Source organism: Mirounga angustirostris, unplaced genomic scaffold, assembly GCF_029215605.1.
Source record: "Mirounga angustirostris isolate CCGP_5_RB_7025 unplaced genomic scaffold, mMirAng1.0.hap1 SCAF_5, whole genome shotgun sequence".
In the NCBI taxonomy this organism is placed as follows: domain Eukaryota; kingdom Metazoa; phylum Chordata; class Mammalia; order Carnivora; family Phocidae; genus Mirounga; species Mirounga angustirostris.
This window is the reverse complement of record NW_026991713.1, coordinates 175,978,409-176,005,828: the sequence shown is the minus strand read 5'-3', so window position 1 is coordinate 176,005,828 and position 27,420 is coordinate 175,978,409. Positions and strand designations below refer to the sequence as shown.

Genomic DNA, 27,420 nt, shown 5'->3' with positions numbered 1-27,420 from the left:
ACCCCCCATTGTTACGCACCACCCGACCGTCCTACTATGGCCACTCCCCTGGTATAACCACGCCCACATCCCTTAGCCACACCCCTAGCGTCAAGACAAGCCTCCGCCCCCTGACCACGCCTCGACCACAGCAGGCCACGCCCCAGGCCAGAGCCACGTCTCTACTTCGAAGAGCAAGGCCCTTGAGACCCCTGGTGTTTGGGGCCTCTGCTCTGTTCCACTTTTTTTTTTTTTTTTTTAAAGATTTTATTTATTTATTTGAGAGAGAATGAGAGCACGAGAGGGAAGAGGGTCAGAGGAAGAAGCAGACTCCCTGCCGAGCAGGAAGCCCGATGTGGGACTCGATGCGGGACTCGATCCAGGGACTCGATCCAGGGACTCGATCCAGGGACTCCAGGATCACGACCTGAGCTGAAGGCAGTCGCCCAACCAACTGAGCCACCCAGGCGCCCCTGCTCTGTTCCACTCTTGAAGACCGCCCAGCGACTTGGGGTGCCCTTTTCCGCACTGTGGTCCAGAAGGTCTGTCCAAGCAGGCACGCTGGGCACCCAGGGAGATCACTGTCCTGTGCCCACTGTCCCAAAGCCGTGACCTTATTTTGTCCAAGTTTGCAGTTTAGTCAGAAGCGTAAATCTGGTTCCTGTTACTTCACAATGGCCAACAATGGAAGATGAGAAATTCTTTTGAGTGAGTGACTACAGAAACTTGCAAAATTTTATCTTGAGTATCCTTACATTTCACTTTTTTTTTTTTTAAAGATTTTATTTATTTATTCATGAGAGACAGAGAGAGAGAGAGAGAGAGGCAGAGGGAGAAGCAGGCTTCCCGCGGAGCTGGGAGCCCGATGCGGGGCTCGATCCCAGGACCCTGGGATCATGACCTGAGCCGAAGGCAGACGCTTAACCATCTGAGCCACCCAGGCGCCCTCCTTACATTTCACTTTGACGAGGTATGGCTATTTCCATATCTTTCCTTTTGGAGCACCGGATGGTCTTTTGAGGTCATTTTGGTTTTTTCCAAATATATGAAATTAAGTATCCCCCCCAAGTAGTTCCTCCTCTTCACTGCTGCAGTCTCCCCCACTTCGGAGATTCCTGTTATCTTGTGGAAACCTCACTTCTACCCCTTTCCCCGCACATTTTCTTTATTCTTGCTGAGGCCTTCTGCAAACACTCTTTGCCACACAGTTATCTCCCAGCTCATCAGCCACCGGCTCATCTGAACTCTTGAATCTTTATTGTTCATACTCAACACTTCACCGTTTTACTTATTCCTACCTGACGTTAGCAATACACTGTTTCTTTGAGGACGTTCATTTAGCGGAGGCGGTTCAGCCTGTTCCTTTTTAGTGGCTAAGTCTCAGATTTTCCCGAGCTCCTTTTCTCCCAGGAGTTCCTGGAACCTTGCCCGCAGGAAAAGCCACTCACACTCCTGTTTCCCAGTGAGGGTTTCTGGAGAACCTGTGTGCCCCAAAGCTGACAAAGCTGTTGTACATTTCCTGTTTGTCCACCCACCAGACCACCATGCTGCAAAAGGATTCCCCCTTCCTTGGTTTTAACCACTAAAATATGCCCATTTTCTTCTGTTGCTGCAAAAGCTTAGGTTTGGGGAGTATGGCAGGGGGAGGGCGGAACACCCGCCTGTGTGTTCCATCTACTCCCCAGTCCTGCCAGGCTTGAGGGTTGTCTGGTGGTCCTGAGCTACGCACTTGCTTTCCTGTTCCACTGTCGTCAGGTCAGCTGACTGTGTGGAGAAACGATGAGGGTTTGGGAGCTGTGCTTGGCAGATGCCATATTTGCACCTGTTTCTTCACCATCCCCAGAGGCCACATGTTCCTCCATAGAGAGACCATGGTCCTGTCTTCCCTTGGAGGATTTCTGGACATTATTTTCACTCCATACTCTGCTCACAAGTCAACAATTCAACCAGTTCCCCAATTTGACAGGCACTACAGCAATCTGATTTCCTAAATGTGAAAGGGAACTTTGTCATGATTACCACGGTGGCAAGTCAGGGGGTGGGGAGGTTATATATTTGCTGTTTTTCTTTGTGGCCTTTAATTTGGGGAATACTGTAACCCCATGGTGAAAGAGGCAGGCTCTGGCTGGGATGGAAGGGGAGCTTGACCACATGCCTCGCGGTTAAGCCCAGTGGACTGAGGGAACAAACAGGCAGCTGGGGTGGGGGAGCAAAGCATCAAGCCCCAGCTCCTGGCTTACTGCTCCTTCAGCCAGGTGTTAATCTGTATACACTTCAAGCTTTGCCTAGTATGAGGAAGGGAATCAAGTCAAGTGCACACAGTCCACTCCATCCCATGGCCTAACTCCTTCTTGCTGGGCCGCTGAGCTCAGCCGGCCCTCTTCCCTCCCCACCCGCCAAGCACTCTTACTTTTTACGACACAGAGCTTTCACATTCACACATCTGTGCTCACAACCGAGTAGAAACCTTCTAAGTACAACTTCCCATCAAATCAAAGTCACCGTTATATGGATTCACCTCCCAGCAAGGTCATCTCGAGAACGGTAATGTAGAAGATGCACCCCCAATTCAGAATGTGAAAAATCATTTGAGAAAATATGAAATATTTACACACGTTAGTTCTTTATTGGAAGAGGTGGTTCAGATCCATTTATATATGCAAAAGGGTAGGATGACAAAATACGTAATGGCCCTGTCACCTTTTCAAATATTTTACTTAAAATATACTTTTTATTAAGCTTTAAGGTCACAGTGTAGGAAATCTCTGTAGTTGCCATTAAAACTACTCTAAAGAATATTTCCTGCACAAAACGATGCAGGATTTTAAAACAATATACATGCAGAAAAAGACACATATCTTAAGTGCACAGAACACTCAGATATTCAGCACCCAGATTTAGAAACAGTATTACCAGCACCAGATAAATACCTTTTTCAGCCTTGCCCCAAGGCTAGCCACTAGACTGCTATCTAAATGCATAGACAAGTTTTTACCTTCTTTTGCTTTACACAGATGGTCATGCAGGGTGTGTGCCTGTGTCTGGCTTCCAGCATTCAGCTCTGTGAAACCGAGCTCCTATTGCAAATACTTACGGCTCACTCGTTCTCAACACTCTACAGTCTTCTGCAGTGAAACATACCACTTAGGTTCATTCATTCTACCGTATGCATGCCTTCAGAGAATTCTGGTTTTAGCAGTTTTATGCCATGAATATTCTAGCATGTCCTTTGGTTGACATAAACGCACCTATCTGCTACGTTTGGGTTAAAAGGGTATACGCATGTTCAAAGAGCCAGCTTTCCAAAATGGTCATAATAGTTGGCAATACCTCGAGCAGGGTAGGCTTCCTGCTGTTTACCTCCTTGCCAAAACTTGGTTCTTTTTTATGCTTTTCATTTTAACCATCTCAGTGGGTGGGTGGTGTTTTAATTTTGCATTTCCCTGATTACTAATAAAAATAACATACCTTTTTGTGTTTACTGGCCATCTGGATATTCTAAGTGGATGTCCCAATCTCTTGCCCATTTTCTATTTTTTTCTTGTTGATTTGTAAGCATTCTTTTTCAATTTTAGATTCAGGGCTGGAAGGGCCAAATCCAGACTGTTGCCTGTGTTTGTGAATAAAGTTTTACTGAGACACAGACATGTTCAGAGACTGTCTAGCCCACAAAGCCCCAAGTATTTACTAACTGGCCCCTTCCAAAAACCATCACCACTCCCTCCTCTACACTCAAGTCTGCTGTCATATATGTAAGTTGTGTATTTTCTCCCCGTTTCTTGCCTATTTGCTTTCTTAATGGGATCCTTTTGATAAACATAAGTTTCAAAAAGTTAATATATCCAAATTAACTGGCTTTATAGTTTAGTGATTTGGGGGTCTTAAGAAAAATTTTCTTACTATAAGGTTACATACAGTCTGCTAAATTTTTCTCAACGCTTTATTATTTTCCATTTCATATTTAGATCTGTAATCCATCTCAACCCACTTCTCTATTTCCTATTAAATTTACTGACATTTATTAGAAAGAATATCCTCTTCCCCATTACACTGCATTATCATCTTCATCAAAAACCAAGTGACTGTATTATATATGGGTGTTTCTGGAATCTTTATTCTGTCTGAATGGTCAATTTGTTTCTCTCTGCACCAATACCACACAATTATAATAATTTCTATGGCTTTATGACAGGTCTTCCTTGGTACCTGGTAATATAAATTCTTTCACTCTATTCCGGAAGATAGCCTTGACTATTATTGGTCTTCTGAATTTTCATTTGAATTTTAGAGTTAGCTTAATTTCAATTAAATAACTTACTAGGACTTTTAAGATTGCATTGAATATATGAAATTATTTGGGGGAAATTGAGATCTTTTAAAAACTCTCCTGGAATCCATGAACTAGATATGGCCCTCTCAAGTTTTGTAGTTTTTTTTCTAGATACAGTTCTTGAAAATAGGTGTTAGGTAATTTTCCCTCCAGGCACTTGAGGATTTTTGATGCTATTTTAAGTGGTATTGCTTTTAAGTTTTTCATTTTTTATGTTCACTGCTGGGTATATTAAAAAACTGTTTTTGCACAATGAGCTTATATGCAGGGACCTTGCTAAACTTGGTCATTAATTTCAATTATCTGTGCATTCTTCAGAACTTTCAATGTACAAAACCATGTCAATTGCAAATAAGTTTTACTTCTAATCCTTAAGCTCTTTGTTTTTCTTCCCTTATTCTCCTGGCTATGTCCTCTTGCAGAATACTGAATACAATTAGTGACAGCATATAGCCTTTTTTTTTTTTTCCTTTTTTGCATCCTGGAGAAAACTTTCAGTATTTCAGTATTAGGTAGGCTGGCGGTTGTAGTTTTAGATACTTTTCATGCAAGTAGGGAAGTTCCTTTCAAATCCATAGCTTATGAAGAACATTAATGGATGCTGACTTTACACGTGACTTTTCTGCATCCTAGATTGTTTCCATGATGTAGTCCAGTGATTAATTTTTGATTATTAAATGACCCTTACATTCCTTGGCCCAATGAACTGGGTCGTGTGACAGGTTACTGGCAATCAGAATGGAATTACCATGATTGGTTTAGACGAATCGGGATTCACCCTCTGTGTCATGTGAGGAAATGGTGAACAAACTCTTCCAGCAAGGAATAAGGGGAAAAAGGACACTGAGTTAATCAACTAAAACTGCCAGAAACTTGTATTTGTTCCACAATACTGGGAATGAGGAGCAGTGCACAAAATAATGTGACATAGCATTCACATCAAATAAAAGGAGATGAAGTTTCTGAATTACATATTGGCACACCGCGCACTCAAACCTATGGATTAGACAAGCAGAGTGGCATGAGAGCTGTGTGTCGTTTACAGATAAACTGTGTGGATGCCCTTTTACTGACAGAGACTTAACTCCAAATCATCTATGCATAGTTTATGAAAATAGTGTCTTAAAATCTTTTTTGTTCAAATGTAGTTGAAAACTCTACAAAAACCACCAGCTTAGCCTTTATTGATGGGGCATTCACCAAAAACCCATTTGTCAATGCCTCCCAACAAATAGAAAAGTACGTATTTAACTATCTGGTACCTAGCAAACGTCTCACCAACAACAAATATCCTGTGTTAGTACATTCTGCCACCTTAATACTCAGAATACTGCCTTTTCCCAAATAATTCAAATCCAAATTTGCATAGAATTACTATTAGACTGCATTTTAAAAACATGATAGAAACTGCCATATATGTTTAATGTTTCTGTCCTCATTATAGACTCCTGATTCCAAAACTTCATTTTATACAATGGTTTATTCAGAGCTGATAGCTTCTGATGGCTTTCCTATAAACATTGGAATTTACATCAGAAATATGGCTTTTAGTATAACAATTTCCAAGACAATATGTTTTCCCACATTCATCACTCTGACAGATCTCGTCTTGGTATGATTCCCTGATATGTAAATACAATTTGAATTCCAAAATAAATATTAAATATTCATCAAGTTTCGCTCCTGTATAAATTATCTCGTGCCCAATGGGTTGCAGGATCTCGCTGAAGGCTTTGCTGCTTCTTGCATTCCTAGGGATCCTTCTCTGTGAGAAATCAGGTAGAGATGAATCTAATGCCTAAATGGTTTTCCCCATTCAGAAACACGAGCTCTCAGTGACGTCTGTCTCCCTATTGGATTTCGTCATACTCAGAGCGTTTTGACTTCACAGGAGAGTCTCCACGTCCAGTACACTCACATTCCCTCTCCTGTGAATTCTCTGATGGCTATTGAAGGCTGACCTGTGGTGGAATTTTTTCCCACACTCGTTACATTCGTAGGGCTTCTCTCCTGAATGAGTCCTATAGTGTACTGTGAGGTATGACTTCTGAGAAAAGACTTTCCCACACTCGTTACATTCGTAGGGCTTCTCTCCGGAATGGCTTCTATAGTGCACAGTGAGGTTTGACATCCGAGAGAAGACTTTCCCACATTTACTACATTCATAGGGCTTCTCTCCCGAATGGATCCGGTGGTGGATGGTGAGATAGGACTTCTGAGAGAAGAACTTCCCGCATTCGTAACACTCGTAGGGCTTCTCTCCTGTATGCACTCTTTGATGTCTAAAGAGGGATGAGTTATGGGAGAAGGTTTTCCCACATTCACTACATCCATAGGGTTTCTCTTCAGAGTGACTTCTGTAATGTAGAGTGTAGTATGACAACTCGGAGAACAATTTTCCACAGATGTTACATTCATAGGATTTCTCCCCTTTTGAAAGCGGCTGGTGCCCACTGAAGGCTGAACTGTCAAGGAAGATTTTCCCACATTCATTACATTCATAGGGTTTGTCTCCTAAAGGAGCTGTAGGATGGTCAGTGAGATATGAGAACTGAGAGAGCTTTCCACATTCACTACATTCGTGGGGCTTCTCATCTGTGTGTACTTTCCGATGTCTAATGAAGGCTGAATTTAAATTGAAGGTTTTCCCACACTCATTACATTCATAGGGTTTCTCTTCTAAGTGACTTCTATAATGTATAGTGAGGTATGACACCCGAGAGAAGAACTTCCCACACTCACTGCACTGATAGGGTTTCTCTCCCGTGTGGGTCCTCTGATGTGTAATAAGGGTAGATTTTCGGTAGTAGGATTTCCCACATTCATTACATTTGTAAAGTTTCTCTCCTGTATGCGTTCTCTGGTGGTCACTGAGGGCAGACTTGCGGGAGAAGGATTTCCCACATTCGTTACAGGGATAGGGTCTCTCTCCTGAATGATTCCTCTGGTGTAGGGTGAGATGGGTCTTTTGGCAGAAGGTTTTGCCACACTCATTACATTCATAGGGCTTCTCACCTGAATGAGTTCTCAGGTGTTGGGTGAGATGTAACTTCTGACAGAAAGTTTTCCCACACTCAGTACATTTATAGGGCTTCTCCTCTAAGTGTGATCTCCGATGGACGGTGAGGGTCCCCTTTTGGCTGAAGGATTTCCCACATACATTACATTCATAAGGTTTCTCTCCCGTGTGGGCCCTCTGATGTATGATTAACTTTGACTTTTTACAGAAGGATTTTCCACATTCGCTGCATTCAAAGGGCTTCAATTCCATCTGTGACCTCTGGTATACGTTAAAATTTGACATCTGGATGAAGTCTGACCCAGAGTCATTCCACTCGTAGGGCTTTTCCCCCATATAAGCTCTCTTATGAGCAAGGAAAACAGCTTCATTGTCTAAGGCTTCCATGCATTCATTATATTCAAAGGGTTTCTCCAAAATATTAATCTTCTGAAGAATACTCTCTTCATTTTGAGAATAGCCTTCCCCATTTTGATTACATTCATAGGGTTTCCCTCTGTGGTACATCTTCTCGCATTCACTACACTCATCAGGTTTCCTTCTTGCATAGCTTCCATCACTAATAATTAATTCTGAAGTAGACTCTAAATTCTTTCCACATGAGACACAAGTATGAGATGTTATGTTTGAAGGAACAAGGCTTGTTTCCACATTACATGTTTTATCAAATGCATTCTCTCTCTCTTCAATCGGGGTTTTGCTGTTGGTAGAAATAGCTTGCCTTGAATGTTCATCTTCTTTTCCTGGGATTCTCTCTATCCAGTCATCAACTTTCCAGACTATTTCTAAAAAGGAATAAAATTAAACAAACCTTGTGAATCTGAACACACCAGGTATCAAACGGGAGTGGTACTCAGGTGCCCTACAGAGGAAGTGACTCTGGCTTTATAGCCAGTCTCCAAAAATAAACATCATCACAAGGGTCTAGTCTTCCTCTCCCCTTGATGGGTCACATAAGACACACACACACACATACACACACACACACGGGAGTGGGGTGGGGTAGGCACAGGGAAGGGATAAGAGTGGGATAGGACTCAGCACTAGAGAGAGAAGGGAGAGTAAATTCATACCAAATATAAGTACCTTTGTTACTTCCCAAATATGTTCAAAACTTTGGTAGAAAAGGTGAAATAAACCCAAGAAATGATGAGCAGAGGGCACCATCACTGAAAGAGCACTAGATTAAGGCAGAAACAGGAGGGCTCTTGAGCACATCGGTCCAGTGGGAGAACAAGAGCAATTGCTACATGAATATTCAAGGAAAACATTCAAGTATGGATTACGCTGGGAGTAAGAGGTCACAATTTATATTAAACTGTAAGATACTGCTTCACACAAAGATTACCATGATGACATCCTCACTAGCCCAGACCCTTCCAAAACCTTTGCCTTTCTATTCTGCACATAAATCCAAATAAGCATTCTAAAAATTCCAATCTCCTCATCTTTAGAAACAGTCCTACCACCAGGGCTCCAACTCCCCAGCCCTGGTTCACATTCACCTGGAGGGAGGAGAGTTCCAGGCACATAAATATCCAAAAGGAATGTAAGATGGGACCAGATGGCAAGAGACCGAGCCACGAACATCGGCTCTCTGAAGTGTCCCGACAGTCTTACTTAACTGTAACTGCACTTTGCACAACAGAGCATGGCGACTCAAAGTGCAGAGATGAGGCTACCTCGATTCAAAGCCACTTCTACACTACTGGCCGAGTCTTGAGCAAGTTACTTAACTGTGATGCAGCTTCGCATGGCTGAAATGTGCCCAAATCACTGGGAAGGGACCAACTTGGTGCATGTGAATCGCTCAGAACAGTATATGAAACGAAACACATGTCCATCGATTTTCTTTCAATTTACTGACTTAAATTTCATAAAACCAGTCATGTCCCTGACACTAACCAAGTCCTGAAAACAAGCAAGTTATAGTACAGGTTTCGTTTAGTTTTAGTATAAAACCTTAAACGTCAGATTTCTAAAGCTGCCCCTGTACTATTAACTTTTTATTTCCATGCCTCTTACAGAGTTTTGGAGCCTCTGAGCTCTTGCTGGCTGCCCTCATCCACAATCAGTGCGACACCAACAGTTCTGTGCTCAGAAATCTACACCATCCCTGGGCCTCCAAGCCCCGAATACCAACAGAAAAAAAAAAACAAAACAAAAAAAGAGAAGTTATCATTCACCAGTAAGATTTTTCATTACTTGGATTCACAAATGTATTCAAACTAGCATTTCACTAATCTTCCAAAAATACCTTCTGCTCCAGGAAGCCAGGCCATGCCCGCTTCCTCCCAATCACCAGCCTATGCTCACGCTCTCGTGCACCAAGGTGGCTTCCAGCGGTGGCTACACTCCACACCTATCCATACTTCAGGGGAAGCTTTAAATGTTTCTTCCCAGCTATTTAAAGCTCTTCTTCCTTTAATTTTTAAAACAGGTTTAACACAAAGTTATAAATAACATGTACTTGAAAGTCACTACTCTGTGTGAAAGCTCAACCTGAACTAGCCCATGCAACTATGTTTTCCTTTCCTAACTTTTAAACTGTGTGCCTGCGGATAGTATGGCAACGTTTCCTAGTTTTCCTGAAATCTCTCTGTGATTGGAAACTAAAGTAGTTCCTAATCTGATCAAATGGGGTGCTTTCAGGTCCCACCCTAACCCTGTTTTATCGAATCATAGTTGAGGATAAATTATGTCTCAACGGATATAGATAAAAAAGGTCTTTCTTCCCTAGGTCCTCAATCCATGAAAAACCTACAGAATGCCTTCTATATGTTACATACCAAAGCAGGATCCTTCCTCTTGGAGGATTGTAACTCAGGTAGAGAAAGAGAATCAAGTACCAAATATATAAACATATCTAACTTTCATGGTAACTGCGGAATGGGTATCAAGAGAAGGGAGAAACAAGTGTGGTGAAGAAGTAATTAAGGAAAGCTCAAATAAGAGGTGAACTTTTAAGGATAAAGTTCTAGAGGTTCTGTTGCACAACAATGTGAATATAGTTAGTACCACTGAACTGTATGCTTAAAAATGTTAAAATGGCAAATTTTGTTATGCGTTTGTGGTTTTTTGAGCCTTGGCATTTCTTCCGGGGTAGATTTTTTAAAAAATTACTTTTTTTTTTTCTTTTTAAGATTTTATTTATTTATTTGACAGAGAGAGAATGAGAGAGAGAGCACATGAGAGGGGGAGGGTCAGAGGGAGCAGCAGACTCCCTGCCGAGCAGGGAGCCCGATGCGGGACTCGATCCAGGGACTCCAGGATCATGACCTGAGCCGAAGGCAGTCACCTAACCAATTGAGCCACCCAGGCGCCCATTTTTTACTTATTTTCAAAATTCAAATATAGTTATTAATGTGCTGTGTTATATTAGTTTCAGGTATATATTGTAATCTCTTTATAACTACAATTTAAAAAGGAAGGAAGGAAAATGTATAACTTGGGTAAAAGAGGCACATACGAAGAAGGGCTAGGATAGTCTGGACATCTAGACCAAATGGAATTTAACAAGAGTCTGGGGAAACAGGCCATGAATTTTGATGGGAAACATCACACCATAGTGAGAGGAACCCGAGGAGAGGAGAATGTAAAATGTATTTCAGAAGAAATAGTTATGGGCTCATCTTGTCAGCCTAGTGTTAAATCAACTGGATGTTTCAGATGAACAGACTCTGCAACTTCCAAATAGGATTCACTGTGATCCAGGTATAAGAAAGTATCCTTTACGCTGAGGTCAGAAGAAACTAAGAATATACAGGAAAATTTTAAAGCATTTCACAACATAAACAGGAACCAAGGGAGAGAAGACCAGTATGATGTAATAAATAAAGGAAGTGGGGAGGATGCACAGGATGGTTTGGAGAAGTTTGCAGCTGACTGTCAGCCACTCTGAGGAAGAAGGGATTGGGGTACCTCTCCAGCATGGGCATCCGTCAGGTAAAACAGTCCACAGGTTACAGGCATTAAATATCAATTGGAACAGGCAGCATAAATACAAAGAAAAAGGCCTCACAGTTGAGATAAGATGAACCTTTTTAAAGGATATGAAGAAAATTAAAGAATGGAAAAAAGGCTCTTTCCTCCCTGGCTGCTCGAAGCTCAGCCGCCATCATGAAGGACATGGTAACTATCCAGACCAGGAAGTTCACAAGCAAGTAACTACTTCAGTGGAAACAAATGGTCATTGATGTTCCTCACCCCAGGAAGGCCGCAGTAATGGGGGAACAACTAGCACAATGTACAAGACCACACCAGGTGTCATCTTCATATTTGGATTCAGAACCCATTTTGGTGGTGGCAAGACAACTGGCTTTGGCATGATTTAGGATTCCTTGCATAATGCAAAGAAAAATAAACCCAAATACAGACTTGTAAGACATGGCCTGTACGAGAAGAAAAAGACCTCCAGGAAAGAGTGAGAGGAATGTCAAGAGCAGAATGAAGAAAGTCGGGGGGGACGCCAAGAGCCATGGCTGGTGCTGGCCAACAGTGAGCCAGAGATTGGACAACAGGAGTAAAGATTCTGCAGTGACTTTATCTGTGGTGATTGTGCAGATTTTCCATGAGGATTAATAAAATAAGAACTTAAAAAAAAAAAAAAGATTCTATTTATTTTTGTAAGAGAACATGAACGCCTAAGCGAGGGGAAGGGATGGAGGGAGCAGCAGACTCCCCACTGAGCAGGGAACCCTGGGATCATGACCCGAGCCAAAGGCAGATGCATAACTGACTGAGCCACCCAGGCGCCCAAACTAAGAACTTTTAAAAAAAAGAATGGCAAACAGGTCCTGGGAGGCCAACTTCACTTATGAGTAAACGCTTCCTGCACATCTACGGTGGCTGCAGATGTGGGCAGACAGAGAAGGAGCGCTGGGAAAAGAGGAAGGCCCGACTCGTGCTGCACCAGCATACTGACACCGCTTAAAGCACGAAGTCGAAGAAAAATCAAGACGGCTGCATGAATGCTTCAGCGAAGCTCGATTTTACTTATTTTCATTTATTTATTTAAAAAATTTTATTTGACAGAGACAGAGAGAGAGAGCACAAGTAGGGGGAGCAGCAGAGGAGAAGGAGGCTCCCTGCCAAGCAGGGAGCCCGATGCAGGGCTCAATCCCAGGACTCTGGGATCATGACCTGAGCCCAAGGCAGCTGCTCAACCGACTGAGCCATCCAGGCACCCCGCGAAGCTCGATTTTATTTTATTTTAAATTTTTTTTAAAGATTTTATTTATTTGACAGAGAGACAGACAGTGAGAGAGAAACACAAGCAAGGTGAGTGGCAGGCAGAGGGAGAAGCAGGTTTCCCGCTGAGCAGGGAGCCCGATTTGGGGCTCGATCCCAGGACCCTGGGATCATGACCTGAGCCGAAGGCAGACACTTAACGACTGAGCCACCCAGGCGCCCCGAAGCTCGATATTACAGTAACCTTTTTCCTCTCTTCTGCAAACCTGCCTGTGGTCTCAGGAACCTGGCACCACCCTGAAAGTAACTAACAAGGCTGGCAGCATTCCTGTCAAATCGGCTAGATCCTCTCCCTTATATAAAGCCCCCTTCCTTGCAGTTTGTGAATGCCACAGCCCTCTGTAGCCTCCTTTGCCCAGCAAAGCAATGAAGCTCTTGTTGCTCTTTATCCCAAGCTGTCTTTCAGTTGTATTTGCGCTCCAAAGCACAGGGGTCAGTTTTCAACAACATCACGTGAGGACTGGACTGACTTAGGGCCTGTGCTCATCGGTGCCAAACGGAGCGCTGGTGCACCTACATGAGGCAGTGGCTGGCCTCACCGGCTCAGGGAGGGAGCAGATTTTGGTGTCTGAGTGCACAAAGGAGGGAGTGAAACAGGCAGGAAACCAGCCCAAGGCACTTCATGGCAAGGAAGGAAGGAAAATGGAAGACAAAAAGAATGAACGGGAAAGTCTCAAGTTCATTTTTCTCTGAGACTTCTGAATGCCTGCAAAGAAAGGAATTCTGTGCTACTGGGGGTGAGTGAGTTACTGAGAACACACGAGGAGGAAGTGACTGGATCCTCAGCACTGGCTAGCGTGGAAAATGTCCACAAGTGTAAATCAAATGTAAAATCAGAAAAGCAGCCTGCACGCGGTGCTGGAGGGAGCAAGCTGCCTGCGGCCTGGGAGGTGTGGCCGGGGCGCTGGAGGCTGAGGGCCACCCTCAGTCCCTCAAAGCGGGGGCGACCATGTCCAAAACCCTACTGTGCTCCTAACTTACCGGGATGACTCTGACACGGCAGATCACCTTCGGCTGTCCATGGCTCCTCTCCCTGCTCCAACTTGAGGATCACTTTCGGTTTGGTGCTGTCATACCCTGTGAGTGAGAAACAGAGGCAGACTTGGACCGGCTGCTCGGCTCTCAGATCTCTGAGTCCAAGATGCTGCCTCAGAGGCTGCAGGATAAAACGTGGCCAGCTTTGCACCTTCGCGAAATCAAAGGTTTCGATGGAGATGCCAACATACGAATACCCAACCTGGTGCCCAAAGGGAGTTAAATGGTCCTATCACTTATTTCTTCAAACTTGAGGGAAAATCATTAAATTGGCAGTCCCTCCACCTCAACCCCGGCCCCCGGGGGTATGGACCCACACAGCAAGCTCTCCTCACCCACAGAGACGAGATGGCTGTAGTTCTCCAGCATCACATCCCGGTACGTGGTCTTCTCATCGGGCTCCAGCTGCTGCCACTCCTCCTGGGTGAAGTCCACGGCCACATCCCTGAATGACACTGGCCCCTGGAACAGCACCAGATCAGAACTGGTCACATGGAGGAGGCATGCGGGCATGGGAGCTTACCAAGCTCACTGATAAAGTTAACTGTGAACGCTGAAAACCTGACTGTGTGTTACAGATTATGGAACAAAATCGGAGTGGAAACACACTGCCTTCGGGTTCTTTCACATGCCCCCTAAAAAACCAAGCCCCGAAACCAGAAAACCAAGTGAGCTCCCGTTTTGCAACTGAACTGAGTTCTGGGGATGTAAGATGAGTAAGACACCACTCCTGCTCTCAGAAAGCTTCCAGCCTGGGAGGAAAACACCACGGAAATAAAGACACATTTTAACCCTCAGCCTCCCGCCCCACCTCGTCACGGGGGCGCATGCAGCACTCGGTCCCTGGTCTCCGTCTTCTGTTCAGCTGTTTCATCTGTAGCGACCTGCGTGACTAAGGGTTCAACTTCCTCCAAGTTTTGGGCCAAATACCACACCTCAAACACCTCACTCCTGCAGCAATAACTTGCACCAACGAACACCCAAGAGGTCAGAGTGCCGCACGGAGAGTGGTTTAACAAACTGAATTTTATGCTGCCAGGTTAGGTTTCACAGATGCAGCCAGGATGCCAGAGGAGTAAGGCGGAAAGAAGAGGCAGAGGCGTGAAGTACCAATGGGCAGAAACAGAGGCAGCATTGACACTGAAGAGGGGGGTGGGAAGAACAGGGCAGGGAGACCCCTGCACAGCTCTCTGATGGTAGGAGCGGATTCTAATTCAGGAGGGTAAACTCAATGGACACAGTTACTTTCCTGCCTCAAAAACAAAACAAAACCCCCTAAAAGTCCAATTCAAAGAAATAAAAGAACAGAGCCCTGGAACACAGAGGCTGTTCCCTGAGCAGGAATTTCTCTGAGGAGACTCCTGACACACAGAGTCGAGAAGAGGAGAACCGAAGCCGCAGACCGCACAGCTCCACACAGGGCGCACGCAGGGCCCCAGCAAGAGTGGACTGCGGACTGTGCCAGAGCCCTGGAGGATCCCCAGGCCCATCGAGAGGGCGCAGGGCCCCAGTCAGCAGTGGAGGTGAGGAGCAAGGAGCCACAGGAGCGCCTGAGCAGCCCAAGCGGATCCCGGTTTTCGGTCCACAGAGCAGTGGGATGAGCGGCGGACGGTAAGACCTCTCCGGTTGTGGGCCCCGTGGCCACACACGTGGCGGAGTACCACACGTTTCAGGCCTCCACAGGTGGGGGGGGGTCACACATTCACTGCGACACAGACAGCTTCTGTCTGGGATAAATGTTAAATCGGAGGGAATACGGGTGCACTCCAAGAGGGTCTTGGGCAAACCAGGACACACGTCCACTCTATCCGTGCTGGACGTGGGTGATCTTCCTGAAGGCAGCTCTCAGAGAACCACACTGAGGGAAAAGCGACTCGGGAGACGATCTTGTCCGCCAACTCACAGCCAGTTCCAAATGGGAGTGGTGCCTACAGATTCCGTGTGTAAGAAGACACTATCCACAGGAGAAAAAGGCAGCCTACAGAACGGGAAGAACATCTGCCAACCATGTCTCTGGTAAAGAACTCATACCCAGAATACACAGCAAACTCCTAAAACCCAACAACAGAAACCAACATGATTCAAAATGGGAAAAGGACTGGAATGGACATTTCTCAAAGAAGACACATAAGCGTCCAAGGAGCACATGGGGAGATGCTCAACATCACTAATCACTACGGAAATGCAAATCAAAGCCACGATGAGTCACCACCTCCTGTCCCTTAGCATGGCTACTACCAAAAAGCCAGCAAATAACACATGTCGGAGAAATCAGAACCCTCGTGCGCTGTCGCTGGAATGCAAACTGGGGCAGCCACTGCAGGCATGAGAGTGCCTTAAAAATTAAAAATAAATTTGTTATTAATTTACCGTATGATCAAGCAATTCCACTTTTGGGTATATACTTAAAAGAACTGAAAGCAGGGTCTCAGAGAGGTATTTATACACCCATGCTCACTGCAGCATTATTCATAATAGTGAAAATGCAGAAGTAACCCAAGTGTCCATGGACACACGAAAAAACAAGCAAAACGTGGTCTATATTTACAATGGAGTAATATTCAGCCCTCAAAAGAAGGACATTCTGGCACCTGCTCCATCATGGATGAACTCTGAAGACACGATGCTCAGTGAAACACACCACCAACAAGACAAATGCTGGACGATTCCACTTAGGTGAGGTACTTGGAATAGTCACAATCAAAGCGACAGAAAGTGCAATGGTTGCCAGGGGAGGGGGGACGTGCGACGTTACTATTTACTGGGGACAGAGCTTCAGTTTTACAAGATGAGAAGTGTTCTCAAGATGGACGGTGGTGGTGGTTGCACAACAATGTGAATGTGCTTAATGCCAGTGACTTGTACGTTTTAAAATGGTTAAAACAGTGAATTTCATGCTATATGTACTTTATCACAATAAAAAAATGGAAGAAAAACTGAAGTGATGTCAACCTAAACACATTTCCCTACTCCACTAACTTCTAGGGCTCTGCAGTCATCCCCTCCATAAAAAAAAAGAGTGAAATGGCGTCATTAGTTGAGTATATCCACATTAGCTATTAGTGATTTTTCTTCCAAAAACTGAAATTAAAAAATCACGACTCATCAGCTGATTGAGGAAAAGTGTAAATAAAAGATAAGCATCAAGATGAGCAGCTCAACAATGATTAAAATCAATTTCGTAAAGGACACTTACATTTTTTCTACTGATTTGTATTTTTCAATAAATTAAGGATACTGCTTCCATAAAATGAGAACATTCTCCCAAAAACAGCCAGCAGAGAATACTTAGAAATTAAAGACCAAATTGTTGAATTTTTTTAAAACCCCCAAGTAAGAGGCTTAAATAACAAAGGGGACACAGAATATACAATTTAGGAAATGTCTCAGATAACAAGAAATTGAAATGCTGAAATAAAGCTTGAGATACAGAAGCCAGGTCCGACAGACTCAACATTTTCAGAAAGAGAAAACAAGAAGGACGAACACAAAGAATCAAAGGCAGAATGGAAAATGATACCTGAGCTGAAGGATCGCGTAAGCCTTCATGTCACAAGGGGCCATCCAACTTGCAAACAAGAATTTTTGGGGGGAAATACAGATCTAGAGATTTCCTGATAAAATGCCCCAAACCGAAAAATTAAGGGGAAAAAAAAAAAAACTCCTAAAAGGTGGGGAAAAAACACACCAGTTACCCTGGAAACTGCCATTCTACTTCTCACCTGAGAAAAACCCTTGGACAACTGCCCACGGCTTGTGAAAGAAAAAGTATTTCGAACCCAGAAGTGTACACCAAGCCAAGCTAACATTTCAGCCTACAGACATTAGATTCTTTCAGGAAAGCAGGACAATTTATTATCCAAAGGATCACTTTCCTCAAAACCTTCAAGATATCCTCCACTGAAAGCGAGTGAGAGGGCCGCCACAGAGGAACACGGGGATACAGACGCCCCCCTGAAGAGCAGCAAGGGGGTCTCCAATGCCATCGCAAGCAGCGGTGCTAGGGGCTGCCAATACTCAACTCCCGCTTCAGAAGAAGAGTGCGCGGCAAATGTGTCCCATGATCCTGCTGTTGACAAAAGATGTATCCACACAGGGTTTTCTACCCCCATGTAGGAGCCACAGCCGACATTCCCCAAGACTGCAGGAGTTGAGCTGACGGAGAATCCCGAGCAGGACATCGCAGGACAAGTGAGCTGATGAACTGCCACGGAGAGTGGAGAACCTCCTGGGTTCAGTTAGTCCACAAGGCAAGGAGTGGCGGGGTCAGAAGGCTGACCAAGCAATCGGTAAGACAGACAAAATCACACACCCATACCCCTTGTATCAACACAAACGCAAAATGAGATATTAGCAAACAGAATCCAACACCAGAACGAAAATATATAATATCTAAGTGGCACTTATCCCAAGAACACATGCTCATTTCATCTTTGGAAATCCATCAGCACGCTATTCTAGTATGGCCAAGAAAAGACTTTTATCCCACAAAGATGCTGAAAAAGCCTCTGACTATATTCAAAATACATACGTGATTTAAAAAAACCCTCAAGAAAATAGGAATGGACACTTCACTAGCACAGATGTGTGTATACACACACACGCTCACACCCTGATACACATAGTACGTGGGATACACACACAAGCACTCGTGTGCTTTTTAAGTTTATACAGACGGAGACACATGTGCACAGGTTTTATACAGTCCTCTCAGTTCTAAAGTCAGGGTTTTACTTAATGGACAAACACCAGATGCGTTCCCAGTAAGATAAGGAACAAGGCAAAATGCTCATTATCTCCAGTTGGAGAAAACAGAAGGCATACTAATCAACAGAGAAAGAATAAAACTATTTCTATTTCCAAGTGATATACTACACCCAGAAAACTCAGAGAATCAACAACAAAACCAACTCAATAAAGGAATACTGTTAAATCAGCACATATAAAGCAGTAGCCCCCAGGGAGCCTGGCTGGCTCAGTTGGAGAGCGTGCGACTCTTAATCTTGGGGTTGTGACTTTGAGCTCCATGTTGGGTGGGGAGGGGAGGGTGGGGAAGGGAGGGGAAGGGGAAGGGAGGGGAAGGGGAAGGAGGGGAAGGGGGACGGGAGGGGAGGGGAAGGAGGGGAGGGGAGGGGACGGAGGGGAGGGGAGGGGACAGGAGGGAGGGGAGGGGTGGGGGAGGGGAGGGGAGGGGAGGGGAAGGGAGGGGAAGGGAGGGGAAGGGAGGGGAGGGAAGAAGGAAGGAAGGAAGGAAAGAAAGAAGGAAAGAAAAAGATCACTTAGAAAAAAACTAACAGCCCTTGTTACATTAACAGACTAAGAAGATTTAATTCAAGTATACACACACTTTATGGAGTAAAAGAAAAAATAAAATTGTTAATAAGAAACATACAAAATCTATACTAGGAAAACTTTAAAAACACTCCTGAAAGGCGCAGAAGCACACTTGAACAAATGAAATGATGCTCCTTTTCCCTGGATGGGTCAATTCAGTAATACAGAGATGTAAATCACTCTCCCCTCAATTACTTTACAGATATGTGATCCCAACAAAATTACCAAAAAAGCTTTTTTCCTGGAACTAGGTGAGCTGGCACTAAAGTTCATATGGGGGGGGGGGGAATCAAGAACTAGGAAAATCTCCAAAAAAGCAGCTCTTTAAGGGGCCTAACCTCTACCAGATTTAGAACACACCCATTATGATTAAAAGGGTTTAGTGTTGGCACACGGATGGAGGTGGGTCAGTGGAATGGAGCAGTAAGTCTAGAAACAGACTTCTGTGATCACATGACAAACCATGAGGACCTGTGATATTACAAGACGGTGTAACAACGCACTGATTTTTTTTTTAATTTTTTTATTTTTTTAAAGATTTTATTTATTTATTTGAGAGAGAGAGAGAGAGAGAGCATATGAGAGCGGGGAGGGTCAGAGGGAGAAGCAGACTCCCTGCTGAGCAGGGAGCCCGATGCGGGACTCAATCCTGGGACTCCAGGATCATGACCTGAGCCGAAGGCAGTCGCCCAACCAACTGAGCCACCCAGGCACCCCAACCCACTGATTTTAATACACAGTGTTGGAGCAACTACAGTCCTTTGGGCAAAGACGAAACTGCATCCATACCTTATACCATAAAAGAAAAAAGTCCAACTGGATCGGTGATCTAAATATAAAATACTAAACCACACAGAAAAAAAAAATGGGTGAATTTCCCTATAACCCGGATGGGGGGAAAGGTTTCTGGGGACACCGAATAACAGAATATACAAAGCGGTGGTTTTCAAGACACGGATCTTGAAGCAATGAAGGACAGGAATTATAGACAGGAAATCAACATGGGGAGGCCTGTGGTTACTGCCCTGAGAGTTTCTGGCCCTGGAGCAGGGAGGGTTGACAAACTGGGGAAACATGCAGGAAAGGACAAGCCATATAGAAAATCAAGGATCTACTGAAATAGGCCTAGAATGGACCCAGATGTTACAAGTGGTATTGAACATTAAAATAACTTATTACCGTATTCCTTATGTTCAAAACATCTGAGTAGGAACAGGGAAGACGTAAAAAAAGACTCATATTGAACTTCTACAGATAAAGACTACAGTGTCTGAGATGGAAGTTACACCAGACTAGATTAACACAGCACTGAAAAAAAAGATCAGTGAAAACAAAGCATAGCAATAGAAGCTTATATAAAATGAAATGCACAGAGAAAAAGGAATTTAAAGAGAACGAGGTGTGTCAGTGAGTTGTGGGACAACTTCAAGCAGCCTAACACACAGGAATCGCTGAAGGATGGATGGAGGGAGGCGGGGGGAATATCTGAAAAAATGTGGTCAAAAATTTCTCAAAGTTGATGAAAATCATAAACACACAGATCCAAGAAGTTCAATGATCTGCAAGCATAGAGACATGAAGAAAACAATACCAAGACATAGCATAATCAAATCGCTCAAAACCAGGGATAAAGAGAAAAGTTTAAAAGCAGCTAGAAAAAAACCCAAAAAACAAAAACCACAGTACATACAGAGGAACGAAGGTAAGGATGACATCACATTTCTCCTGGAAACAATGGAAGCGAGAAGACAGTAGGGGAAGATGTCTGAAGTACAGGAGGAGAAAACCCAGCAAAGCTCCCCTGAAATAAAAGCCAAGGCAAAATAAAGCTGTTTTCTGACATACAAGAGCTGAAAGATTCTTCAGCAACTAGAAGTGTTCCAAAATCTATAAAGAACTTATCAAACTCAACACCCAAGAAACAAATGATCCAGTTAAAAAATGTGCAGAAGACATGAATAGACACTTTCCCAAAGACCTACAAATGGCCGACATGAAAAGATGCTCAACATCACTCATCACAAGGGAAACACAAATCAAAACTACAATGAGATATCACCTCACACCTGTCAGAATGGCTAAAATCAACAACACAAGAAACAACAAATGTTGGCGAGGCTGCGGAGAAAGGGGAATCCTCCTACACTGTTGGTGGGAATGCAAGCTGGTGTAGCCACTCTGGAAAACAGTATGGAGGTTCCTCAAAAAGTTGAAAATAGAGCTACCATATGACCCAGCAATTGCACTACTGGGTATTTACCCAAAGGATACAAAAATACAGATTCAAAGGAGAATCTTTGATGTTTATGGCCCCCTGATGTCTACAGCAGCATTATCTACCGTAGCCAAACTATGGAGAGAGCCCAAATGTCCACCGACTGATGGATAAAGAAGATGTGGTTTGTATACAATGGAATATTACTCAGCCATCAAAAGAATGAAAGCTTACCATCTGCAATGATGTGGATGGAACTACAGGGGATTATGCTAAGTGAAATAAGTCAGTCAGAGAAAGACAAATACCATATGATTTCACTCATACACGGAATTTAAGAAACAAAACAAATGAACATATGGGAAGGAAAAAAACAAGAGGGGGGGAATCAAACCATAAGAGACTCCTTAAGGACAGAATACACCGAGGGGTGATGGAGGGAGGTGGATGGGGGATGGGCATTAAGGGAGGGCACTTGTTGTGATGAGCACCAGGTGTCCTATGTAAGTGATGAATCACTGAATTCTAGTCCCGAAACCAGTATTGCATTGTATGTTCACTAACTAAAATTTAAATAATAATTTGAAAAAGAAAAAAACAAACAACTAGAAGTGTTGAAGGAAGTCCTTCAGGCAGAAGGAAAATGACAGCAGATAAAAATCTGTATCTACATCAAGAAATGAAGAGTACTAGACATGATAACTATGTTATTTTCTTATTCCTGAAAAAATAACTATTTACTTAAAAATCATTATGTCTTGTGGGATTGATTCTACCTGTAAAAGTAAAATGACACAACGGCATAATGACCCAGAGGGGAGAAATGGAAGTGACAAGTTCCCTACATTCTCAGCGATCAACGGTACATTACCTGAAGATAAGCTGTGATAAATTAAAGCTGCATACTATAAACCCCAAAGCAATCACAAATAACAACAGTGTTAGAGCTAACAAGCCCACAAGAGATGTAAAATGGAATCATAAAAGACACACAATGAAAAGGAAGGAAGACAAAAGAAAAAAGAAACCTGGGAGTCCTCTATGATCCTTGCAACTGTTGTGTAAGTATGAAGTTTTTCCAAAATAAAATGCTGAATAAAAATGAATATTATCAAATATACAGGGGATGTTTCAGGGGCGTCTGGGTGACTCAGTGGGTTAAACGTCTTGGCTCAGGTCATGGTCCCAGGGTCCTGAGATCGAGCCCCGCATTGGGTTCCCTGCTCAGCGGGGAGCTTACTTCTCCCTACCCTCTGTTCTTCCCTCCCCCCGTCCCACTCGTACTGTCTTGCTCTCTCAAATAAATAAAACCTTTAAAATATATATATATAGTTGATGTTTCAAAAGGACTCAGAAACCAATCTGAAGGGATTTCTCTGGTCAAAGACAGAACCACCTAGGCATCAAAGAGAGTAACAACTTCGATGTACTGAAATACTTAAAACACGTGTAAACCCATAAGCTCATAATAACAAAATGCAACAAACAAAAATCTCGGTTGCTCAGGAGCCTACTCAATATTGTGAAAATTACCTTTCCTGTATGAACCACAAAACCAATTAAAGAGATATTTTTCTTTATTTTACTTTTTTTTAAAAAGATTTTATTTATTTATTTGAGAGAGAGAATGATAGAGAGAGAGCATGAGAGGGGGGAGGGTCAGAGGGAGAAGCAGACTCCCTGCCGAGCAGGGAGCCTGATGCGGGACTCGATCCCGGGACTCCAGGATCATGACCTGAGCCGAAGGCAGTTGCTTAACCAACTGAGCCCCCCAGGCGCCCAAAGAGATATTTTTCTTTAGAAAAGTATTCCAACCGGTGAATGAGAAAGAAATGGCAAAGCAGCACAGCACCATCTTGTCTCCCCTAAAGAATCCAGGAATTTTGGCAACGAACATCAACCAATGGATGCTAACATCACAAAAACAAAGACAGGAAGAGGATACGGGCCTCTAGGAGAAAGCAGACAAGTATCATGCGCAACAAAGTCTTCCCAAAAGAACTGAACAGAAATGGGTAAACTTGCAGAGCTAACTACCAATCTTATAAGGCAACGAGGGAATTAATAAAAAAACGTGTTATAAAGTTAAAATGATGGCAATGTGGTAAACACAATCCAGACTGTGGGAAACAGAGGATAAACCCAGTTTCTTCAAACGTAAGTTACATAGTAACACAAGAGACATACCAGAGGAACTACTAGTAAAAGACTTAAAAGACTTACCAGCCCCCATCGCTTCCCCGCCCCACAAAGTATGGTCTCTACGTGTACCCTGACTGAGAAGAACCCAAAACATTCAGAAAACGGTGAAACTTTGAACAGCAGATATTATATATTAAGAAAGAAAGGTATTCAGTCAGATGCATGGTTCCGTGAGGTAAGGGCTGGAAGATGTTCAATGGATTTGACCGTAATTAGGTCACTGTTAATCTTTGCCAACACATTCGGGAGAAGGGTGAGGACAAACCAAGATGCTGAGAACTGAAACAGGAATGGGAGTGAGGACGTATTTACTAAAGAATACCTTGCTGTATTATTTACTGCACAACCCAGATGAACAGTAACAGAAGCATCTGAAGGATGAGCAGGCCATTCCCTCCGACTCAGCTTTTATCCCTGGATCAAACAGTAACAATGAAAATGTCTCCTTGGATCAGGGTATTTTGCTACCTGGAAAAACTATACGCAGCAGGCCCTTGGCTTAGATAAGCAACAAGTATAAGCCATATGTTGCAATGACTTATTAGGAAAGCTACCCATGATAACATCAATTTCAACAAAGACATTTTCTCAAGTCCTACGAAATCTTGAAAACCCACAGGTAACAAAACAGTCAATTCAAATCACATAATGGGGGTGCCTGGGTGGCTCAGTCGTTAAGCATCTGCCTTCGGCTCAGGTCATGGTCCCAGGGTCCTGGGATCGAGCCCCGCATCGGGCTCCCTGCTCTGTGGGAAGCCTGCTTCTCCCTCTCCCACTCCCCCTGCTTGTGTTCCCTCTCTTACTGTCTCTCACTGTCAAATAAATAAATAAAATCTTAAAAAAAAAAAAAACAACCCACAAACCACGTAATGGGCCATACTCTCCTTTTCTGCGACTGTCAGAAAACGAGAGTTATGTGTAGCTCTATCTCCACAGCCCTGAGGTGACCTACTGTCTGCACACATGAACTCGAAAAAAGACTCTGGGTGCTGATCTGACCCCTTAATAATGGTACTTTACGTGATAATGTCTTTTATTTCCACATTTCCATTTTAAAATCTGGATCCATATACATCTCCTAAAATGCATTACAAACCAAGCAAGGGAACATATACAGAGATAGGAAAACTCACCTGGGATTCGTTCATTTTCTGCTGCTCTTGGAAAAGCATACAGACTGTTAACAGTGGACCTAGGGAAGCAGGAGAAATAATAGAAGTCAGAAACAACCGGCATAATAACCACCAAAGCTCATATCCTGTGAACACTCAGAAGGGGCTAAAAATGTGAGAAAGGAGAAACATAGAGTAGAACTGTTGTCACTCCCACATATCAGGAGGTGATTAGATGGGTTACTCTCATTGGCTAACATAAACATCGACTCATTTTTCAAATAGCTTGCCTCCATTAATGTTGAAAAAAAACCCTCTTCTTACACTGTTTACATATTTTCTTACTGACTCTTCAAACTGCTTAAAATCAAAGTATCCACAGGAACAGAAAACACTACTTCTCTAAAATGATTAATGTGCATCAAAGCATACTTCTGTTTTTAAACAGTATCACTTCACTGCGTTATCGCTGCACGTAAGAATCTTTTACTAAGAAAACTGTAACAGAGCGGACAGAACACGGGCCCAGGAGCGGAGTCCGGTGAGCAAGCCCACCCACAGACCCCGTCACCCCGGACAAGCCACCTCCCTTCTCGGACCCAATGTCCTGTCAACCCAGGCAGCAGCACCTGGCCCTCGCACACTGGTCCCCCAGGGCACAACCCAGCGGGGTCAGCAGACCCTCCGCGCTTACAGACGCGTCGGGAAGCTGGACAGGGAACCCGGGGGAGGAAGGCGTGTCGGGTGCGGGCGGAGGCGCGGGCCCCCTGCGCCCCCGGGAAACCTGGGTCCCACGAGTCCCGAGCCCCGGGGAGCGCCCATCCCTCCCCGTCCAGCCGCCCGGAAGATCCACAAGCGCACGACCTACCCCGTCGGGACCCGCCGAGCTGCCCCAAGGCTACCGAACGCTCCGGGACGGGGGCTGCTCCTCCTCCGCCTCCCGGGCCGCCGTTCCCGGGGAGCCGGGTCTGGGCCTACGGGACAAACTCACTTCGGGCCGACGACCCTCTCGGGGCCCGAACTGGCCGCCCGGGGCCTCGCCGCCCCGCAATCGCAGACGTGCCGTGCCCGGGCCTCGCCGCCCTGCGCCGCCGCCGCCCGCCCGGCCCCTCCGGCCCAGCCCGCGGGCTCCGGAGCTCGCGCTCGGGGGTCCCCGCTCGAGCCCCCGCCCGCCCCGCGCGGACCCGCGCCCGCTGGGTGCCGGCCCGGCCGGACGGCGTGTAACCCCGCAGGTCCCGGGACCCTCGCCCGCCGGAGGCCGAAGCCTGGGAACCACGGCGAGCGGTGACCTGGGCTCGGACAGGAAGCGAGAGCAGCGCGGCGGCACTGCGCGTGCGCGAACACGCACACAGGCCGAGCTGCACATGCGCAGGACAGGGGCGGCGGTGCGCCTGCCGGAGCCCACCCGGGGAGCCCGACAAATACCCCGACCTCTGTTTCCCGTGAGTCCAAGCGCCCACATGTTAGGGGACGTCTCGAAAGTCTCCACCCCATCTGGTGGTTAAGAGGCGCTGTGCTGAGGATCAACCGCCTGGACCTAGGGCCCAATTTCCCATTTGTCTTCGCTCCTGTTAGGGATCAAGGAAAGGTGTCACCTTTAGTAGAGGGCTGTGTTTGCGTCCTGGATCCCTGGTCCTTTGCTTGCCCTGAGATCTATGGGGTTGGCACTGAGATTCCCCATGAGCAGGAGAGGACAAGCAAAGGGTGTATCGTGTGCACGTCACTGAAATATTAGAAGTTTCACTAAAACACTGGGATACAATTAATGCCCAGCCATGACATTAGATATTGTCATCCATGGGCACATGGTTTCTCCAAGGAAGGGGAGGGAAATAGAAAATGTAGCTTGTCCAGATTACACAACGAATGCTTAAATACTGTAGAACAATCAGAAATCACATACAAGGGGCGCCTGGGTGGCTCAGTTGGTTAAGCGACTGCCTTCGGCTCAGGTCATGATCCTGGAGTCCCGGGATCGAGTCCCGCATCGGGCTCCCTGCTCAGCGGGGAGTCTGCTTCTCCCTCTGACCCTCCCCCCTCTCATGCTATCTCATTCTCTCTCTCAAATAAATAAATAAAATCTTAAAAAAAAAAAAAAAGAAATCACATACAAACCCAAAATAGAAACAAAAATACCACCAAACCCAGCTACCTGAGATCTTGCCATCAAAGAGAATTATGTGTGTGTTAGGTTAAAATGTCATTTTTCAAAGACAGGACCATAAGGATGATGATTTATCAGTATTTGTGTGTGTGTGAGATTACATAATCCTGTTCTTGGCCAATTGCTTCTTAACCACTGGCAGATGGTGGGGATTAAAAGTAAAATCTCCTGCCATCCAAGAAATCCTCTCCATGAATATAGAAATAAGGACAACTGTTGTTTTTTTTTAAAAAAAAGATTTATCTTAGAGAGAGAAACAGAGAGAGCAGGGGGAAGGGCAGAGGGAGAGGGAGAGAGTGAATCCCAAGCTGACTCCCCACTGAGCGTGGAGCCCCATGCAGGGCTCGATCCCACAAGACTGAGATCAGGACCTGAGCTGAAAACAAGAGTTCACCGCTTAACTGACTGTGCCACCCAGGTGCCCCTGTTCTGTTGTTAAATAACCATTGAACGAGACTGTGTTGCACATCACAGGCAAACCTGTGGAGAAACATGAACAAGATTGCAAGGAGAAAAATGAACCTTGTCTTTTCATGCAACTCAGCAGATACAATCCATTACATAGACGTTCTCAGGCTAAAGAGCACACCTGTTTCACGTTAACAGGACTTGCCAGCACCATTTGCTATATGTTTTTTCATAGTTCATCCTCACCTGGTAATCTGGGTGCCCATCCGTGCTAGTTGTTTCTGTCCAAAGGAAAAAGAAAACTTCTTAACCTCTCTCTGACAAGCAGGTAGTTACAGCTCAGAGCTAGGTGCCTAGACCCCATCCTTAACT

The 27,420-nt window shown here is 44.7% G+C and overlaps 1 protein-coding gene across 1 annotated transcript; it reads right to left on the bottom strand.

Annotated features, from left to right (window-relative positions):
• Nucleotides 1–1,614: 1,614 nt before the first annotated feature.
• Nucleotides 1,615–25,795, bottom strand: RBAK (RB associated KRAB zinc finger). Its single transcript, XM_045875861.3, has 5 exons — nt 25,345–25,795; nt 24,498–24,556; nt 13,949–14,075; nt 13,560–13,655; nt 1,615–8,113 (listed from the first exon to the last, which is right to left on the bottom strand). Exons 2-5 carry the CDS (start codon nt 24,534–24,536, stop codon nt 6,195–6,197), a joined length of 2,181 nt encoding a protein of 726 aa, XP_045731817.1. The 5' UTR covers nt 24,537–24,556; nt 25,345–25,795; the 3' UTR covers nt 1,615–6,194.
• Between the last annotated feature and the right edge of the window lie 1,625 nt (nt 25,796–27,420).

Coding starts and splice junctions, on each gene's coding strand:
- RBAK (XM_045875861.3), bottom strand. CDS start 24,536: ATGCTTTTCCAAGAGCAGCAGAAAATGAACGAATCCCAG. Junction 14,076..24,497: donor AGAAAATGAACGAATCCCAG/GTGAGTTTTCCT, acceptor GTGCTGTTCCAG/GGGCCAGTGTCATTCAGGGA. Junction 8,114..13,559: donor GCCGTGTCAGAGTCATCCCG/GTAAGTTAGGAG, acceptor ATTCCTTTTTAG/AAATAGTCTGGAAAGTTGAT.